This window comes from Diospyros lotus, chromosome 9 (genome assembly GCF_014633365.1).
Source record: "Diospyros lotus cultivar Yz01 chromosome 9, ASM1463336v1, whole genome shotgun sequence".
NCBI lineage: Eukaryota > Viridiplantae > Streptophyta > Magnoliopsida > Ericales > Ebenaceae > Diospyros > Diospyros lotus.
This window is the reverse complement of record NC_068346.1, coordinates 5905518-5921514: the sequence shown is the minus strand read 5'-3', so window position 1 is coordinate 5921514 and position 15997 is coordinate 5905518. Positions and strand designations below refer to the sequence as shown.

At 40.1% G+C, this 15997-nt stretch overlaps 1 protein-coding gene across 6 annotated transcripts in view; it reads left to right on the top strand.

Moving 5' to 3' along the window:
* LOC127809667 (sodium/hydrogen exchanger 7) overlaps positions 1 to 15997 on the top strand; it is a 156853-nt gene that overhangs the window by 42146 nt on the left and 98710 nt on the right. For all 6 annotated transcript variants that reach the window (XM_052348650.1, XM_052348655.1, XM_052348651.1 and 3 more), the window contains one exon: positions 13940 to 14124. In XM_052348650.1, the coding sequence (XP_052204610.1) occupies positions 13940 to 14124 (185 nt within the window). The remainder of the gene's footprint in view (positions 1 to 13939; positions 14125 to 15997) is intronic.

Genomic DNA, 15997 nt, shown 5'->3' with positions numbered 1-15997 from the left:
TGGAGGGAAGTTACACTAGGGTGACGAGTTGTACATATGGGATGGGTTGTCAACTTATGAGGTGGCACTTGAAGTGACAGCACTAGGGAAGCATACCAAGGGAAAATACCCACTTGTGACGGGGGCTGAGAGTGGACACCACTCTTGCGAGTCGACAAGTGGCGGGGTTGCGAGTTTACACCACCCTGGACTCGCAAGAGGGGGCTGTGAGTGGACACTACCCCTGATGCCTTGTGTGGTAGTATTGTTTCTGAGGTGGACGTGGATTCCCATGATGGTGTTGATCATCATTTGGCTAGGATTGATGTTGACAGTGCTCCGTAAGCTTCTGAGTGGGAACGTAATGATGACGGGGTGATTCCCAGGTTCATGCATTGACGTTGCTCCCTCTTAAGTTAGGATTGTGTTGTGCCAATGTGTCGATGTTGTTGTGTTGCCTTTAGAGAAATTGCATTTTCCCTGGTTAGGGTTAAGTGTTGTGTGGGATTCTCTTGGGTCGGGTTTGTCATGATTTTCTGTTGTTCATGTCTTGCATACATTCATGAAAATGTTTTTGAATTCTCACTTAGATGATTCAGCATCTAATTGTTGGACTTTTGTCTCTGGAATATTCAACGTTCTAGGTGAAGGCAGCAGTGCAAAAAGAACAGAAATTGCCGAGGATTGGAGGCAACTTGTAGGTGGATCGTAGCATGTATTTTGGATTATATGCTTTTTGTTTTGATGATGTCATGTTAGATGATGGTATGGTTTTGGATATTATATATGAGATGATTTTGGTTGTGTACCATATCAGGTTTCGATCTAGCTTCTGTATTTGTTTTATGATGATATTACCTGTCTTAGCTTGATGTTTATAAGTTTGATGTGCTGAGAAGGTAATCGGAATTGTCGGGGAAGTTATGGATTAAAGTGTTATGTAATGGAAGTGCATGTCTAGGAAAGTTTTGGCTAAGGAAAGACTTGGTATTTAAGTGTGTCCCATGTGACCCACCTCTCTTTCTTGGGAACTTACTTGGTGTACTATTCACTTACAGACGCTTATTATATATTTATGAAAAAAAATATATCCCCAAAATTCATGATGATGTTTTCCGCATTTATAACATCCCTCGGTTGGAGCGGGGTGTTACAGGGGGAGTCTAGGCAGGTTTGTTGTAATATCCTAGATTTTTAAACTCAAATATGAGGTGATATCTAAGGTTATTAGGTTCTAATACTTGAGGAAATAGGTTATTTTAAGGGATTATGGAAGCCTTGAGACAAAGGTTTAATTTCTGAACCAGTGACAAAATCGTAAATATTGAAGTCGGGTAAGAGTGTAATTTATATAAAATCTTGGGATATTAGCGTAATTTATCAATTTTTCAGGGACCAAAAAGTGCAATTAAAAATGGCCCGAGGACTAAGTTGCAAAGGGTCTAGGTGCAATTACGTGAAAAGTTCGGGTCGAAGCGTCGTTTGTTGAAATCTTAAAATATCTCTTCGAAATATCTTGGATTTCAAACTCAAATCAAATGTTGCTTTGGGTCGTTTTGAAGTCTAAGTCCAAATCTTTGTTAAAGTAAGTCTTCTTTAAATCTTTGCTAAAGTCTTTTCCAAGTCTTTTACTTAGCCTCCAAAGTCTCCAAAGCTTATCCACAAGGACACATGGCAATCAACCATTGGCCACTTGGAAGATAAGATAAGGTCACATGATGGCTCATAATGACCCCCTAAGGTGGCATTGCGTGATTGGCCAAGGAAAAGCTTACTTAGCCTCCAAGTTTGCTAAAGTCTTCAAATCTTATCCCTAAGGACATGTGGCAAGCATTCATTGGCCACTTGGAGATAGGGTTTGAAGTCTCATAATGACCTTGCAAGGTGGCGACGTGTGATTGGCCCAGGAAGTCAATAAATATAAGGCCTTTGGGGGTATTCTTGGAGACATTCAACAAGAGGGAAACTTTGAGGAAATATTGGTGAGATTGAGAGAGAGGAAGGATTTTAGAGGAATTGTCTAAAGAAAAGAGGGAGAGGTTCTGCCGGAATCAAAGTAGAAACAATCTCGACGGAAGGTTCAGAGTTCATACCAAAACTACTGAAAAACAGCAAGAAAACCCTATTCCCGTAAGACGGTGAATAGTGTCCCAACAAGGTAAACCTTAAAATTGAGTGGTTTATGCTTGCTTTTTCCTTTCTCTTGGTCACTCTTGATTTCATCTGTGGATGGGTTGTTGCTCACGTCTTATGTTCCATGTGTTCGAGCATATCCTTTCTATTTTGTTGCATCGGGTTTGAACACGATGGCTTTCGTGTGTGGCTTGCATATCATATTCCTTCTGCTTTGTCATACATCGTGTCATTTGGGTGACTGTGGCGAATTGGTGGCTTGTCGTGTGTGAACTACCACGGGGGCTTGTGTAAGGGGCTGACCACGTGAGCCTGTGTAAGGGGGCTACCTCGAGCTTGTGTAAGGGGGCTGAGGGGTTCATGCTTGGCAAGTGCGGAGGATATCTCGTGCCTGTGTAAGGGGGCTAAGAGGTTAGATCTCATGTTTTATTGCTTTAAGTATATCTTGTCTATTTTTGTATGCATCTCGGTATTTGTATCTGTGGCTAGTTATTGAAACATCACAGGGGATCTCGTGCTCTTGCGGTGAGCCTAGACCTCATGCTCTTGTGGTGAGCCATGATCTTGGGAGATTTCATTCTTATTTCGGCATATTACTTGGCATAATTAGGGGTGTGCAATTTTTCGGTTTAACCGAACTGACCGAACCGAACCGACCGAACGGATCGGTTTGGTTCGGTTAATTATGTGGCTAAAAATCGGTTCGGTTATATTTATACAAAATTTCGGATATTTCGGTTAACCGAAGTAACCCAATTCCTTTCCACCGCCCATTGTTTTTTGCTACCGCCCACGGTTTCACAAACCCCCCTCCCCCCAGGCGGTTTACCGCCCACGGTTTAAACCCACCCCACATGTCACACACACACAAACGTTTCTCTCTCTCCCTCACGCCCCCCCCCCCCCCCCCATGTGACCCCCTGACACACTCTCAGAAAGTCTCTGGTTTCCCTAGCCCCCCAAACTTCTTTCTCCCTCACCCCAAACCTCTCAGCCTCATGAGTCACGACATCGAACTCCTCTCTCTCTCTCTCTCTCTCTCTCGCGCGCGCGCACCTGTGCACCAATCGGTTTGTCGCCCCCTTCCTTCGGCCTCACCACTGGTCCATCGCTTCCCTCCTACCCGCGCGGCTTCTCAGTTCTCTGTCGATCCCCTCCCGCCACCTCACGATAGTCTCTCTATCTCTCTATCTGACAGTCGAAGATGAAGGGCCATTTGGGCCTCTGGCCGAGCGAAGGGCCAAACCAGACAAGGGCTGGCCATTCATCTTTGTCTTCGGCGTTTCGCTTCCTTCCTATGCAGATGACGACACCGCCCCAACTGCATCTCTCTCCCTCCGATCATGCTCGCCCATTCGGTAAGTTTTAGTGTAGTTCGGTTATACTGGTTATTTCGGTTTCGATTTTTTGGTTAGCATATCCTATCGGTTCGGTTGGTAAAAATGTTGACGGTTCGGTCGGTTATAACCGAATGCTCTCCCCTAGGCATAATTGCATATTGCTCTTGCATGCATCGTTTCCTTTCTTGTACCCCTCACTTAGATGTAACAATCTAACTCGGGTGTTTCATACTCCTGGGATATTCAACATCCTAGGTATATCAGTCGTGCCAGGTACCCGGAGATAAGAAAGAGAAAAGAGCTACGAGGAGGCCGAAGTTTAGTTTAACTTCCTATTACTCATATTCTATGGATCTTATGTAATTTTTAGGTTTGTTTTGAGAGTTGTGTATCGCAGTTGTATAAACGGAGGTTATGTAAGGCTTGAATTTATTTATTATGCTGCTAAAGTTGTAAGTCGTGATTACTATGTATTGTAATCACAATAAGATATATTTATTGAATTTTGGAAGTCACATAAGAGGATTTACTATTGGGAATCCTTTTTATCTAGCTTTGCTAGCTATCAGGTTTGATCCTTCGCTTCCGTTGGTAAGGATTTCCATAATGCCCTTGTGGGATATTCATTTGTATTTAGCTTCATTGTATATCTGAAAAGTGAGGGCGTTACATTTGTAAACTCCGTCGCTCACTATATGGGTTGAAGCACTCTCCTCAAGCTTGGTTTGGTCGTTTCAATGCTGTCATTCAAGACTTTGGTATGACTCGTAGTGAGTCTGATCATTCGACTTTTTATAAACACACATCACAGGGGAGGTGTATATACTTGGTTGTCTATGTAGATGATATTGTTATTACAGGTGATGATCAGGATGGTATTATTCAGTTGAAGAAACATCTTTTCCATCATTTTCAGACTAAGGACTTGGGGTTACTTAAATACTTTCTTGGCATAGAAGTTGTTCAGTCTAGTTCTGGTATTGTTATCTCTCAACGCAAGTATGTGTTAGACATTCTGGAAGAAACTGGGATGCTTGATTGTAAACCTATAGATTCTCCTATGGACCCTAATGTAAAGCTCTTACCAGGACAGGGGGAGCCTCTTGCTGATCCTGGAAGATATTGCAGACTATTTAGAAAACTTAATTATCTCACTATCACTTGCCTAGATATTTCTTTCTCAGTCAGTGTTGTCAGTTTTTATAGTCTCCTTGCGATAGCCACTGGGATGCGGTAGTCCGGATTCTCAGGTATATTAAGAGAGCTCTAGGTAGATGATTATTGTATGAGAACATAGGTCATACTCAAGTAGTCGGATATTCTGATGCTGATTGGGCAAGGTTCTTCTTCTGATAGACGGTCTATCTCAGGATATTGTGTTCTGGTTGGAGGGAACCTAGTATCTTGGAAAAGTAAGAAGCAGGAGGTTGTTGCTAGGTCGAGTGCAGAAGCAGAATATCGTGTTATGGCCTTGGCAACGTGTGAATTTATCTGGTTAAAACAATTGCTTCAGGGAGCTCAAGTTTGGGGAGATATCACTGATGAGATTAATTTGCGACAATCAAGCTGCATTACATATTGCTTCCAATTCAGTCTTTCATGAGAGGACCAAACATATCGAGATAGATTGTCATTTCATCCGAGAGAAGATTTTATCTGGCTGTATTACTACAGATTTTGTCAATTCCAATAACCAGTTAGCAGATGTCTTCACTAAGTCTCTCAGGGGTCCTCGAATTGAGTATATTTGTAACAATCTTGGTGCATATGATATATATGCTCCAGCTTGAGGGGGAGTGTTGAGTTATATGGTTATAGTATAGGGTTAATCCTATGTTAGAGCCCATGGCCCATTGTATTTGTATATATATATATATATATAGGTGTATAGTCTATGAATTTAATTAAGTGGTATATACAAATTAAAAGCTATGTTTTCTTCCTAAGTTCCACAAATACCATAAGGCTTGAGTATAACCTTTGGCCACTAAGCGAGTCTTATACTTGTCAAGAGTTCCATCGGCCTTGTATTTGACATTAAAAATCTATCTGCAGCCCACTAGTTTTGTATCTCTTGGTCTAGGAACTAACTCCTAGGTTTGGTTCTTCTCTAGAGCATCCATTTCTTCTAACATAGCCTTTTTCCAATTATGATCTTTTATAGCTTCTTCTACTGATTTGGGAATAGCGATTGCATCCAATGATGTTAGGAAGCTTTGATGTTGAGCGGATACACGGTGGTATGATAGATAAGAAGCTAATGGATGTTTGGTGCAAGTTCTAACACCTTTTCGGATGGCAATTGGAAGGTCCAAGTCTAGGGGTTCTGGTTGAGGTTGAGATATACTGGAGGTGGTGGATGAGTCCTTACTTGGTGTAATTTCAAGGCTAGTATTAGGAGCTGATGATGTGCTTGGTTGCAGTTCTTCAATGGGCTGCCTTCTCTTGTACACATAAGGAGAACCTTTATATCTTATAGGAGAACAGAGCCTCGAGCGAACTTGTTCCATAGGATGATCAGTTGATAAGAGTTGAGGTGTCATAATAGGGCTGGTATCTTGGGAAGGAAGACCCTAACCGACTGCTCTTGTTTCGAGACTAGTATTTAGAAACTCCCAATCCATATCTACAGGATTGATATTTGCTGACCTTGCTGGAATGGGAGCAAAATAAGGTTGAGATTCACTGAATGTGGCATCTTTTGAAACATAGAACTTTCAGGTGTTTGGGTGGTAGCACTTATACCCTTTTTGTGTTGGAGAATATCCAAGGAAGATGCTCTTAAGGGCCCTAGGGTCCAACTTGTCTTCATGGATTTTGAGTATGTGAACAAAACATACACATCCAAAAAGTTTAAATTCTGGAAAAAATGAAGTTAAAACATTGGAAAAGACTTTGACCATTGAGAACCCTAGATGATACCTTATTAATGACATAAGTAGCAGTTAACACTGCTTCCCCTCAAAAATATTTTGGCACATGATGATGATGAAGTAAGGTTCGGGTGACATTGAGAAGATGACACATTTTTCTCTCTGCCACCCCATTTTATTGGGGTGTATCAATGCAAGATGACTCATGTATGATGCCCTCTTGTTAGAAATAATTGTGCAAGTGAGTGTTAAAATAATCCTTTGCATTGTTTGTTCCAAGCCTTTTTATAGTAGTCCCAAATTGGGTTTGAATCATTTTGCAAAATGTGATCAACACGGATCCAATAGCAGCCTTATCTTTTAAAAGAAATAACCAACACATTTGAGTGCAATCGTCGATAAACATAATAAACCATTTTGCCCCAGAACAATTGGGTATTCTAAACGGTCCCCAAACATCATAATGAATCAAGTAGAATGGTTTTGAATATAAAATGTTACTAATTGGAAACGAGACTCAATAATGTTTAGCAACAATGCATTCATCACACCTAAGACTACTAGGATCTAAAGAATTAAACAAATCTGGAAATAATTGTTTTAACAATCTAAATGGAGGATGACCTAGTCTAAAATGGTGTAACCATATAGAAGATAAGTTAGAGGCTGACTGGGAGGAAGAAGAATAAGTCACAAGTTATTGCTGTCTCCTGGTAGAACAATCATTCTCCCCATCCAAGAGATAGAGCCCGTTTCGAAGTTTAGCCACACTAATCATCTGCCCCGTTTTCTTGTCTTGAAACTTACACATTGAAGGTGAGAAAACAGCCAAACAATCAAGATTTTGGGTTAGTTTCTGTATAGAGATTAAGCTGGTAGTTAGAGCTGGAACATGAAGAACTTGTTTAAGGGAAAGCTGAGAGTTTAATGATACTTTGCCTTTACCTAAGATAGGGATAGTGGTTCCATTGGCAATCATGATATGTTTGGTAGGCTCAAGGGTGTCATAGGTCACAAAACAATGAATATTAGGGGTCATGTGGTTGGTAGCCCTTGAATCAAGGATCCAACTACTATTCTTGCCAATTTTAGAAGCTGAAAAAAGTGTATAGGAAAGGAAGTTACCTTGAGAATTACCTTGATGGGCTAAGGAGCAAGTTCCTCCATCTTGAAACGTCTGGAGAAAGGCCTTTAACTTACCTAACTCCTCGGTATTCAGTTAGGTAAAATTAGCTTCTGCTTCTCCTTTATTAGCCTCCTCTTCTTGTTCCTTGCTAACATGAAAACTTTGGGATTTCATGTTCTTGAAGCCTCCAACCCTGCTCAAGACTGTCTCCTTCCCATGCAGTTTAAAGCATGTTTCTCTAGTGTGGCGGGGCTTTTTGCAAAAGCTACACCACTGTGAATCTCAATTAGTACTAGGGCCGTGGTTCAGGAAGCCCGATCCTGATCTGTCGGGGTTCTGAAACCATGATTTTCAAGCTTTATTTCCTCTGCCTTCTTGCTTGCTGATCACTAGGGGTGATCCCTTGGTGGTATGTTTAGTTAGCATAGCATATCTTCAATTTTCCTCACTCCTTACAATTGCAAAAACCTCATTTAGATTTGGGAGTTTATCCTTACCAAGAATTTGCACCCTTACTTGGTTGAATTCAAGATTGAGTCCAGCTAGGAACTCAACAATCCGGTCTCGCTCAATTATTTGATTGAGTGTTGTAGCATCTTCTCGGCATACTGTTTTGATGAGTTGATATTGGTCAAGTTCCAGCCATAATCCTCTCATCAAGTTGTAGTAATCTGTGACTGTGAGCTGGCTTTGTTTGGTAGATGTGATCTTTGTTTTGACTTCAAAGATTACGAAAGCATCCTGGGTTTTGGAGTATGTTTGCTGTGTTGTCTCCCATACGGCTTTGGCTATACTTAGGAACATAAAGTTCCTACTAATTATTGGTTGCATAGTTCCCCATAACCAAGACATGATGCGAGAATCGTCTATGTCCCAGGTTATGTAAGTTGAATCCGTTTCCATGGGAGGGTCTCCAGTCAGATGGTTACTCTCCCCACGGCCTTTAAGAAGATTCTTCACTAATTGGGCCTATTGGAGGTAATTCTTTCTGTCCAACCTATAAGATGGATGGACTATAGGTAATTCAGAGGCAAAAGGAACTTCACCAGCTATTGGAGGGTGATCTGGCTGGTGTCCTTCCACTAGATTTGTCTCACCGGTTGCAGGATTTGGACTTGCTACATCTAATAATTCTGCCATCACAATCTTAGGAGGGCTGAAATCTTGAACTATTGCAGGCTACCAGGGACTCTCGGAACTGCAGGCTAGTGAGTGCAATAAAGGCACTCGGGTGAGAACAAATCTAGCCAAGATCTGTGTAATGAAGGAAGAAACAAGGTAGAAACTATGCGATAAAGGCACTAGGGCTACGATGTATCAAACTAGGACTGATGCTCTGATACCATGTGGGAAAAAGGAAACGGTATTCCTTCTTAATTTTATTGATGTAAATAATAGAATTTATACAAGAAGGTTCCTAAGAATTCTCCTAGATTTTAGAACTAGATTACATTCCCTACTTTTTAGGACTAGATTACAACAATTTAAATATACAACAAACAGATGAAACACAAAATAGATACAAAAGATAAAAGAATAAAATCCTACCTCTATCTTGATTCTCGGCCATAGCTTCTTAATCTCATTCCAACAAGTAACTATAATATCATCTACATATACTAATAGGACTATAATTTTTCCCTTACCAGAATGTTTCACAAATAGAGTATGGTCACCATGACTCTACTTATACCCAAACTTCTTCATAACCTTAGTGATTTTTCCAAACTAAGCTCCTAGAGACTGTTTTAGTCCATATAAGGCTTTCTTCAGTTTGCACACTTTACTATGGCCATACTTATCTTCAAAATCTGGTGGTAGTTTCATATACACTTTCTCTTCTAAATCTCCATGAAGAAAAGCATTCTTTACATCATATTGTTGGATTTCCCATCCAAAATGTACTGCTAGAGATAATAGAATTCTAACTGTGTTCATCTTTGTCACCATTGCAAAAGTCCCTTGGTAGTCCACTTCATAGGTTTATGTGTAGCCTTTTGCAACTAATCTTGCCTTGTACCATTCAATAGTTCCATTAGCCTTAAGTTTGACTGTATAGACCCATTTGCAGCCAACTACTTTATTTTCCTTGGGACGCACCACAATTTCCCATGTTTCATTCTTTTCCAAAGCTCCCATCTCCTCCTCCATTGCATATGTCCAGTTCCTGTCCTTTAAAGTATCAGTTACTGTTTTGGGTATTTTGATTGAGTTCAAGGTGGAGAGAAAACTTTCATGCTGAGAGGATAATCTATTAAGGAGATGAAATTTGCTATGGGATGTTGAGTACACTTTCGTGTACCTTTCCTCAAGGCAATGGGAAGGTCAAAATCACAATTTGCATGAGTATCATAAGAAGTAGTACTATTAGTGTCAGAATTAGGAAATCTGAAAGTGTTTACATTACCTAAGCTCGGTGTTGATTCTTGGACTTCCTGGAGAGTGTGATGATTATACTCTTCTTGAATATTGTTTCAGTAACTTTTAAAGAGAACTTTGGCAATGTCATTGGCTGGTTCAGGAACATTTGCATTCAAGAGCTTTGGCAGTGTCATTGGGTGGTTCAATGGCAGTATCATTAGCTGGTTCAATAGCAGTTTCATTTGCAACCTGTTCAATGGTATTGGCAGGTTTAGTGGTGGGTTCAGCGGCAATGATATCTGCAGTCTGTTCAATGGTTTGTTGGGGCAAGGTTGATGATGATGGTGGGTTGTCAAGTGGCTCTAAAAAGGAGATGGAACCTAAGCACACATCTTCTCCTCTGGACTGCTCCTCCTGAAGATGGGTGTGAGGAGATCCATAGAAAGGTTGAGACTCATTGAAAGTATCATCAAGAGAAACAAAGGTGCGTTGACTGGAAGGATCATAGCATTTGTAACCCTTTTGAGTCAAAGAATAACTAACAAAGATGCATTTCTTTGCTCGGGCTCTAACTTAGATCGCTGAGTTTTGTGGATATGTAAGAAAGCAACACAACCAAACACTTTGGGAGACAGATTTCTAGGAGACACAATATCTAGAAAATGTGCGGACAAGATAGGTATAAGACTCTAATGGTTTAGGACTCCAGAAGGAAGATGGTTAATGAGGTAAGTGGCTGTTAGTACAACTTCTTCCCATAGAAATTTTGGAGCATTTGACTGAAAAAGGAGTGCACGAGTGACTTCTAGGAGATGACGGTGTTTTTGTTCTACCACTCCATTTTGCTGTGGGGTTTTAACACACAATGATTCATAAATAATACCTTCCTTGATAAAAAAAGGAAGAGAGATTCTAATTGAAATAATCTCTAGCATTATCTGATCGAAATTGTTTGAGTTTTGCTCCAAACTGAGTAAGAATCATTTTGTGGAATTGAGGAAATAGTGTACTGACATCAGATTTTTCTTTCATTAAGAATAATTAAGTAGTTCTAGTGCAATCATCAATGAAGGTAACAAACCATCTTGCCCCATGAGAATCAGGATTTTTGCTGGCTCCTAAATACCAAAATGTGTCAAAGTAAAATGCTGACTGCATTTCATTGAATTTATAGGAAAGGAAGTGTGATAGTGTTTTGCAAATTGACACACGTCACACTGAAAATGTGATACAATTGCATCTCTAAATAGCAAAGGAAACATATGTTTTAAGAGAGAAAAAGGTGGATGACTAAGTCGAAGATGATGTGCCTAGATCAGTTGTTTGTTGGATATGGCTAAAAAGGCTTGAGAGGGAGTAGGTTGGTTTCCTTTTATTGGACCACCTCCAAGATCTTCAAGTTAGTACAACCCATCACATGCTCTAAGCAAATCCAATCATCTTCACTGAGATTTGATCTTGAAACACACAGTGTAAGTCAAAGAATGTTATTTTGCAATGGAGTTCTTTAGCAATTTTTTAAACAGAGATATGATTGGTTGAAAGGTTCGGGATATGAACGACATTTGTAAGAGCTATGGAGGGGGTAAGGTGAAGACTTGTTTAGCAATACCAGTAGGAGAACCATCAGCTACATTAATTTTCTGGTTTCTTAGGGTTGGCCAATAGGAATCAAAGAAGGAGATATCATGGGTTATATGATCAATTGCCCCCGAATCTACAACCCATCTACTACCCTTTTGTTTAGTATGTGATGCTTTAAAAGAATTAGTCATGAGATACATACCACTCCTGGCAAGAGAACAAGAACTTGAAGGTTTGTCCAAAGATTCAAGAAGACGTCGTAATCTTCCTATGTCTTCTTGGTTGAATTTTGTGGGCTCCTCCTTGTCCAGCTGAGTAGTGTCAAAAGTTAGTGATTGCTCTTTACTGACTACATTGGCTTGTCCTTTGAATCCTCCTGTCCGTGCCAAAACTTGGGCCTTACCATATAGTTTAAAATAGTTCTCATGAGTGTGGTGAGGTTTGTTGTAGTAGGTGCACCACAATCCATACCCTCTAGACTGTTTCCTTAATTCAGCAGACCGCAAATTTGTATTTCCTTTATTTACTCCTGGAGAGACCATCACTGAAACCTCCTGTGTATGGGGTTCGAGCATAACATCTGGTCTACTTTCTTCAACACGAATAATCGAGAAACACTCACAAAGAGTTGGTGTAGGAACCTTATCAAGGATCTAAATTCTGATTTGATCATATTCAAAATTTAGACTTGCAAAAAATTCAAATGCTCGATCATTTTTGAGTAATTCTTATACAGCTTGAATGTCATGATTGCATTCTAGTTTCAGATCCCGGTTGTGATCTATTTCTAGCCAAAGTCCAGTCATCCAGTTGTAATACTTGGTGATAGACGTACTCCCTTGCTTGCTAGAACTAACTTGGTTCTTCAATTCATAGATCAGTGCTGCATCCTTCTTCTTGAAGTAAGTCTGCTGCAAGTTTTCGCATATTTCCTTTGTAGTGGTAAGAAACATCAGATTCTTGTTGATCTTTGGTTTCATGGAGTTCCATATTTAGGACATGATCATTGAATCTTCTTCATCCCATCCCCTAAATCCTGGATCCTTTTCCTTTGGGCTGGATCGATATGGTGCCCTATCTTCCCTCGTCCCTTGAGAAATGTGTGAACTACCTGGCTCCATTGTAGGTAGTTAGTTCCATCAAGCCGGTAAAAGGGATTTACGCTTTGGAAATCACTCCCAGTGTTGGCAGTGTTGACAGTCATAGGTGTGGCTGAAAGTTCACCTATAGTATCAAAGGTTGAATCCTCAGAAACAGTTGACATACTGTGACAGAGATGGGAAAAGGTTCAAGGAAGACTGCAATGAAGACTGATCTGTAGGTCTGTGGTGGCGGCAATGAAGGCTAGCGAAAAAGATTAAGTAGGACTGCAACAAGGCAGATCTGGAAGTCTGGGCGGCAGCAATGAAGGCCGGAGAAAAGGATCGAGGAGGACTGCAATAAAGGTAGATCTATAATTCTGAGGTGACAGCAATGGAGGCTGGAGAAAGGTGCCCTAGAACGATAGCTCTAATACCATGAAGGAATTCTTGTAATTCTCCTATCTTTTCAGAATGAATTTACAACCCTATTTAAGGTGAATCTTGACACCTGTATAAGGAAACTAGCAATCAACCTACTAAGGAAACTAGTTACAAAAGAAATTTGTACAATTGGAAACTACCTAATACAGAGAAAATATCTATACATTCCATATATCGGGTAAATCTTCTAATTTATTCAGCCTCTTTCAACAGTTAATGCTAGAATGTTGAAGTTGAATGGGGTTAGGTTATTTAACAATTGGGGGTCCATTATGACCAACTAGAGAGGGCCCATTTTGACCCACCAGAGTTGGTGTAGAATAACATTGAGAAAATGTTTCTGCTGTGAAAAGGTAGAAGACAGATTTTTGTCTCGTTCAGTTTGAAATGGACTGCATGAACATTCCAATGGTAGCCGACTTTGACTATTTTGTGAGGCATTATCTCCATTTGGCTCTTGGATTAACCTCCAGAAGTTGTTGGCATTGTTTGTGAAGTGGAAATGATTAACCTATTTAGTTGTTCTAATAGCAGAAATTTCCTGGCATGGGATATTGAAGGGATGATTGTCGAGGAAATTTTTGTAGGAGGCCAAAATAAGATAACTTGAATTCCCACTTTGGCTTTATAGAATTTTACTTGCAAGTGTCAAATGGAATTCCATAACTAGTGGGCACATCAATTACTGATAAGGCTTGTTAATCACCATAATAATTACCTATAGATTACTTTGATAAATTTTGGCAAAGCTCAGGAATTTTCATTTCACATGCTATGTTGTAAACTTTTGTTCACTTTGTGATGTAAAGTGAACAATTTTCCTTGGTTCATAATCTGGCGTTAAAGACATTTCAACTGAGAGAAAATGCAGAATTAGATGTCTCTATACTTTTCTAATCTCTTATCCAAATTCTTTATCGATGTGAATTGTACCTGTTTGTTGTTCTTGGTTATCTATTCATTATTGTGGATATTTGAATTCATATAAATTTTGTTTAATTCATGTTTCTTTTGATTTAGGAAATTCATGGGGCTACCTCATTCTCCTTTATATTCTCATTCAAGTGTCTCGCATGGTGGTTGTTGGAGTGTTGTTTCCCTTCTTGCGGTACTTTGGTTATGGTTTGGACTGGAAAGAAGCTATTATTCTTGTATGGTCAGGTTTGCGAGGTGCTGTTGCATTGTCACTGTCATTGTCAGTTAAGGCAAGTTCTGATATTTTCTGTTCTTTTTTTGTGGCCCCTCTTCTTGTCTATCCTATGGGTATATTGATAGTCAATTCACCACTTGTCCGTAGAGCTTAAGCTATTGGGAAATAGACTCAACAACTTATCATAAATTTTCTAAAGAATCCTTCCATGAATTTGAGATACTCAGGCTATCTTGAACCTAGCAAGACCAGCTTTTTTTCTTTGTTACCAGGAGCTGATTAGATCATGCTGGGTTCTCCTTTTGATCTTTCAGTCACTAAAGCTGTTGTGTCTATATCATCTACCACGATCCCTTTCTGCTGGTGTTCCTTTCTTTGCGCATGCTACAACATTGGTTTGGGGACTGATCGGGTATGATAGTATAGAATCTGTTTCAACAACACATCCAAAGCTAGTGTCAAGTGTAGAAGGAAGGAGAAGAAAGAAAAAAAAAGAGAAAATCAAGAGAAAAATTTAGGATAAAAGACTGAATCTCAAAAGATACAATAAGACCTGTTGAGTTTATATATTAACAGAATCTCTAACAAACTAACTGTTACTGACATCTGGAAGTTACAATCAGAGCAAACATTGTTGTTTGTTGAAACAGCATTAAACTACCTAGACAAATCAGCAACTGAAAATAAACTGCCTACTACTAATAGTAATCACATTGTTTTCTTTCCTGTCCTGTTTCCTTTATATGTGTCCAGCATGAAGTGGATTTATCCTTGACATCAAGTTGATCAGGCTGTTGGACAACCAGTTCAATCTTCGATAACTCCTATCTTAATAATTTGTTACGAAGTCTTAGAAAGATTTTCTGGCTATCACCGAAATTGATCAAAATATCTGTACAGAATTGTCATTAATCACACTTTATCCTAAACAAGTTAGGGCAATGGCATGGTGTTGGATCATAAGGATATCCGAGACTAAGGCAATGGAGATTTGGTTAGGATTAATTCCTAAACTAGAATTAGGATCTTACATATATCTTTCCTTTCTTCCTTATTGTTGATTATCTTTCCTCTTTTGGTTATTTCCTTTGTTGTTGTATTTCCTCTCTATAAGAGAGCTGATTGTGTTCATAGTAATTGCAATGAGATTATTAAGTTTCTCCTAAAAGTTTTTACATGGTCTCAAAGCCTAATAGGCTAATAGTAATACACTAAAACCCTAGTGCCTTCATTGCACTAGTCGCCACCCCTTCATTGGGTTCCTCTTCATCATCAGTGTTAGCTTGCTCAGGTGCCTTCAGCGCATTGTCTGGCCTCCAGCACTACCACTGCCATTGAGGTCGCTGCCATCAGATCGACTGACCACTGAAGACCCACCGTCGTCGGAGCCTTCACGCGCCCCCACGTGCCGGCGTGTGCGTCACCCTCTCGCATCCACCTTCTCCAGATCAGCTCTTCGACGTTTTTCTCACCCATCCCTGGTGTTCAACGTGCCCTCATAGCATCTGACCTCTTCCTCATCAACTGAAACAGCCATGTCGGATCATTCAGGCGTGACTCCATATCTGGAAACTGGAGAATCGACTCCATTGGCTCAATCAATGGAAGCCGAAACTGGATCAGGGACTGGAGAGCTACCCGGAATCCACCAATCCTATCGATTAGATGGTAGGAATTATTTACAATGGGCTCAACTGGTACAAACATTCCTTAAGGGTAAGGGAAAAACTAGCCATTTGACTTCGGCTCCTCCAAAACCAATAGATCCAGCACTTCCAGCATGGGAGGTAGAAGATGCTCAAATCATGTCATGGCTTTGGAATGCCATGCAACCCGAGGTAAGTAAAAACTACATGTTTTTGGGTTCAGCTAAAGAGATTTGGGAAACCATACGGCAGACTTACTCCAAAATCATGATGCATCAGTTA